General features: G+C 33.2%; 1 protein-coding gene across 1 annotated transcript; it reads left to right on the top strand.

Moving 5' to 3' along the window:
* The first annotated feature begins 5,135 nt into the window (after nt 1-5,135).
* Nucleotides 5,136-5,612, top strand: LOC132316125 (E3 ubiquitin-protein ligase MPSR1-like). Its single transcript, XM_059814633.1, has one exon. It carries the CDS (start codon nt 5,136-5,138, stop codon nt 5,610-5,612), a length of 477 nt encoding a protein of 158 aa, XP_059670616.1.
* Nucleotides 5,613-5,818: the final 206 nt, after the last annotated feature.

The raw sequence follows: 5,818 nt of genomic DNA, 5'->3' as shown, positions 1-5,818 counted from the left end.
AGTTCGTGTTTCACTTGTGGTTTATAAAACTGTATTGTTATTTTGTAAAACTGGTTTTATAAAATTGAATAGATATGCAATTGCTTTTGGTGCATTGAAAGATGGTTAATATACTATAATCACAAGCTCTTAAAATTTGCAGGATGTATAAACTAATGTTGCATCTTCTAGATTGAATGTTAAGAGAAAATTTGTTATTCCTGACTCATTGTATTTTTAATGTCTATTTTTGGGTTGTTATCAATCAAAATGAGATTCAAAAATTGGTCAAAGAAGGTTTATTACCTAGTGAGGCAGAGGAGCCTAAACCAAACTTGTGAATCCTGTTTTGAATGATAGATAACTCTAAGAGCTTAATCAGCCAAATGAAATAGACATAAAGGATAATTGGAGTCGGTACACATAGACACATGTGGTCTTATGAACATCCAAGCAAGATTACTCACGTTTTGGATAAATTTATCTGATGCGACACGAGTCTTAAACTTTTGGTACATTCTGAAAGTGTCAAGACTGATGTGGAGCACAGATTAGGTAAGCTTATCAAAACAATCCGATCTAATCGTGGAGATGAGTATTTCTTGGGATAGTGCAAAGACTATATGGTCAATGAGGGTGTGGTGTATCAGGTTTTCCGCAATTGACGCTAAATGGATTTAGGTGTCAAATAGGAATAACAGAATTCCGCTTAACATGGTTAGATCTATGATCTGTTATGTTATATTATCTCTTTCATTTAAGAGTTTAGCGTTAATGACATCGATGCGCATTATGAACTGCATTCCATTTTAGTCTGTCTCAAGGATATCGTTGAGCTGTGTTTTTTACTAAATCTTAGTTTGAATCACATGCACATATGGGGTAAACTTGCACATGTGCGCTTGATATGGACAAGTAAGTTGGAAACTGATCATACGCATGATAAATTTGATAGCTACTCTAAAAGTCACTAGGACGGATTATTTTATGATCTCAATGATAAAAGTTGATTGTTTACACTCACTGTTTATCTATAAGAGAATCATATTATGAATCACATACCTAGTAGCCTAGTGTTAGATAATATGGTATGAGTACCAAATGTACCACATATGAACACACTTAGTATAAAGATTTAGAATTATAGATGAATTCCCTATTGATGCGTCAGCATCATCTAGTACACAGATTCCTTCATCGGTACATTGATGTAGTGGGAGGATAATTATCTAATCCGACAGAATCATGTTTTTAGGTGAGACCGTTATGGACATCCCTGTTAAACATAAGTTGGACCCAGTAAGATACACGGAAGCGTGAACCGATATGGATACAGATCGTTTTGGTGAGTTATTATGAAATCAGAGTTGGAATCTATGTATTCTAATAAATTCTGGGATCTTATAGAACTTTCTAGTAGGGTGATACCTATGGAAGACAAGTTAATTTACAAAAAGATACCAGAAGATTTCTTAGTGAATAAATCATGAGTGTACAAGGGAATGTCATTATTTTTCTGATTCTATATATATTGATGACATCCTACTCATTTAGAATGATGTGGAAGTTTTGTCATCAATAAAGAGGTAGTTGTTCAATTACTTTTAAATGAAGGATTTTCAAGATGTAAGCTATATTCCTAGGATCAAGCTTTTGCAAGATCAGGTTAAAAGGAAAATAAGCTTATCTTAACAATCCTACATTGATAAAGTTTTGACCAGGTTTGGTATGCATAACTCAAAGAATGAGTTCTTGCTTTATTGATATGGATTGTTTTCTCTAGTAAGTAGTTTTCCAAAACTAGCAGAGGAGATTGAGCAAATGAGACTGGAATTATATGCTTTGGCATATGGAAGTCTCATATATACCATGGTCTATACCAAATAGGACATCCGCTACATAGTAGGGATAGTCAGAAGATATCAATCCAATTCTGGACTTGATAACTGGTCTGTTGTGAAAAATATCATTAAGTACCTAAGGAGGACCAAGGATATCATACTCATTTATGGATGTGATGATATGGTTTTAGTCAGGTATACTAGTTCTGATTTTCAATCAGAAGTAGATACAATGATATTCATGACTTAGTGTATGTTCACTCAATGGAAGGGAAATCAGTTAGTAGATTGCTAAGCAGATTTCAACTGCTGACTTAAACCTGCAGGTGGAGTACATTACAGCCTTAAAGGCGGCAATGGAAGCCTTTTTGGTTAGATATCACTGATTTAGAGGTTGTGGAGTATACTACTCTACCTATCGAGCTATATTGCGACAATAGTGCAGAAGTAGTCTAAACCAATGACCCAAGGTTCCATAGAGGAACAAGATACACTGAGAGGAAGTATCATATTCTACATGATATTGTCCGGCAAGAAAATGTACTCGTGGCTGGTACATTGCATTGGAACACAACTTTGTTGATCCATTAACAAGGGTGTCATTGATCAATAATTTTGATCGTCATCTGGATAACATTGGAGTTAGATGCAATTGGAATTGGCTATGAGGGCAAGTGGGAACTGTTGGGATTTATATGCCCTGACATAACAAATTCCTATCTGGATTATAGTGACATATGTTCCTGACGTTTCTGAAATATTTATACTTTATACAATTGGTGAATTTAATATATTATGTTTCGATTTATTATAGAATTGAAAGTGATCACTTGATTACAAGAGATATTTATATATGTATGTGATGGCGATCAATACATGATTATAAATAGTAATTATAAATTGTTCATAGTCTGTAATTATGGATGGACTCATAATTAATTAAGACTTAAACTGAATCCGCGTTAGGTTGAGATATATTGCGAGAGCCGTCGTATGCAATTGATACCTATCACCGTCATGACATTTGACTCTTAAACATGAGAAAAGTATAAACTCTTATATTAATTAATAATTACTTTGATTTGTTCGGCGGATTCTTCGGGATTCTTAGACCGACACTTTGGGTAGTTATGTAATTAATAGTTAGAGGGTTATATTTTCAATATTTGTATCATTACTACTTGTATTTATTTTGTATTGATTATGGTTGATCACAAAATAAATTCGAAGGCGTTCGTGTATTTTTAGACAAAATGATTTATTATATATTTATTTATTTAAATTATTATTTTTGTCAAACAAATGTTTTATTGTGATCGAGTTAGAAATAATGAAAGGTACCAAAAAAAATATATTAATTAAGTAGTCGGATTGATGGCTTTATTTATCCGATAACTAATTATGCATAGAGGGGTTAAAGTGCAATATTGACTTAGAGGTTATTTATTATTTAATAGAAGTTCAATTAATTTCTTTTAGTGGAGTAGAAATTAATTTATGAATTAATTGAATTGGGTCCATGAACCGGGCCAATTATTAATTCATTGTAGCCAATAAAATAATAGACCTAATGGATTTCACTCATAGCCCAACTTAATATTGGAATTATATTAGATTTGAGGCATGTGAATTAGAGATTGAGAAGCATTTGTTGTTTCCTTTTCGTTATCTTTATGTTGTCTATAAATATACATGGTCTATGTATATTTTAGGGGTGATTTTTGGAAGAAGGAAAAAGGAACCTATTTTCTCTCTTTAGAAAATTAGGGTTTACGCTCTCATCTAATAGAGGTTCTCACAAACCTATTTTTCTAAGGTCATTCATGGAGGCATATGAGTGATTCTTAAAGGCAAAACAATTACCAAGAAGATGGAGATCCAAAGAGAAGGCATCTTGCTAAGGGATCTATAATAAGTGAGAACGTTCACTTTAGAGGAAAGTTTTAAAGGTTTACTCAGACCTTTGATGTAAGTATTCAATCTGTTAATTGAATGATACATCATATTTTATTTTTGCATAAAACTTGTCTCTATGTGATGAATCAAGATTTATGAATCAAAATTCCTCGAAAAGTTTTTAAAACCAGCATGTTTCCCAACAGTTACATCTTGAGAGGTGTGTCTTAGGCACTTCTTACTAAGCGGTTGGCTCACTCCATTTTATTATTAACATTTTTCAGGATACGAAAAGGATGTGGCGGACGACGCTCCCCTACAGGTTTTGATGGATTAGTGGACTGTTTTGACATACTTTGTAACTTTGATCTCATTTTATTATTATTATGGGATGACACGTATATTATGTATCGACATCGGAAAGGACGGTAGTGTCTTTAGTTGACTTCAGATTTGGATAAGGACCCGATTAGCGATTTGGACCCTTGAGTTTGAGTCGTTATATAAGTATTCTGATTGACTTGAATCATTTATCTTAATTATTAGCTTGAATCAATGTAGATTGAATTATGTATGTGATTAATAGGTTTGCTGCGAAGCCTTAAATAATTTATATTCGTATGCCTATCTATGTCATATTTGACTAGAGATATAAGCGAAAAAAAAAAAAAAAAAAGTGTAAATATATAGAATATTCGTCTTCCTATATATATGTCTATAAAGTATATTTTTACATGCATCTAATTAATAGCAGGGACAGAGGGAATTAAGGTTGCGGGCACGTGACCTCCTGGATTTTTTCCCCTTTTATGTTATATATATATATTTATTATAATATATATGTTTTATAATAAAAATATATATTCTATATTTGTAATTAGTTTAATCCTAAAAATATCAATATATATATACTCATAAACATTAATTTATATACATGAACATTATACTATATATATATATATATATATATATATATATATGGTGTACAATATTACAATGTGCCCATGTATATAGGGAAAGGGGAAAAAGCAATAGATTTTTTTCTTTTTTCAGAAAAGTAGTAAATATCACTATTAGCATTTGAATGTATACATATATATAGATAAAAGATCGCAAGAAATCGAGCAATAAATCATACACAGAGATTAATATATGGCAAGATTCGCTTCAACACTCGCACAATCTTTGCAATATATTATTCTCTCTGTATGATTTACAATTTTTGCTCGATTTCTTGCAATCTGATATATATATTCTTTTAAATATATATTTTCTTCTATAATTTTAAAAAATATTAATATTAATATTATATATATTATATATTAATTTATTAAAATGTTGAAACTTTTTGTACTTTCAAGGAAAATAAAACTATAAATATACATATCAAACCAGCGATGTCTCTCTTCCGAATCAGAGATGTCTTCCGAATCATCGCCTTCTCTGGAAGAGACCATCAGAGCGCGATACCCAGACCCCTCCCACCCCTTAATTGTAAGGCTCAATTATGATAATCCGTCTCGACAACAGATCATCATGATTCGTGATCCGATAGTGCAGTCGATTTTCGTGGAATCACTTTTACCACAACGGTCAAACAAAGACGGGCCTGCGTCCATAGAGGCGATGCCGGCTGTGAAGATCACGGAGGGAGGTTCAGAGTGTCCACTATGTTTTGCGGAGTATGAAGTCGGCGGAGAGGTGAAGGAGATGCCTTGCAAGCACAGGTATCATTCGGGTTGTATCGAGAAGTGGTTGCGGACCCACAGGTCGTGTCCGGTTTGTAGGTTCAAGAGGCCTGTGGAGGAGGAGGAGGAGGAGGAGGAGGAAGATGAGAGCGGGAAGGGAGGCGATGGGGACGACAAATGCAGGCGGCGGAGGTGGATAGTTTGTTAGTTGGCGGCGGTGACGAGTATTTCGGGTACGGGTCTGAGAGCTGTTTAAGTTTTAAATTATAAGAAATTTCATGGTTTTTTTTCAATTCAGAATCTTGTCACTAGTATTGTGATTTTTCTGTTTTTTAGTCCAGTTCCATCTTTATTTACTAAAAAAATTTAACAACTATTCAAGTGGGTTGCATGTAAGTAGGTTGACAAAACCCA

Source organism: Cornus florida, unplaced genomic scaffold (genome assembly GCF_030987335.1).
Source record: "Cornus florida cultivar Cherokee Brave unplaced genomic scaffold, ASM3098733v1 CherokeeBrave_3.0.0_Hap2_Chr07, whole genome shotgun sequence".
Classification (NCBI taxonomy): domain Eukaryota; kingdom Viridiplantae; phylum Streptophyta; class Magnoliopsida; order Cornales; family Cornaceae; genus Cornus; species Cornus florida.
The sequence above is the reverse complement of the archived record's forward strand: the minus strand, read 5'-3'. Positions and strand labels throughout refer to the sequence as shown.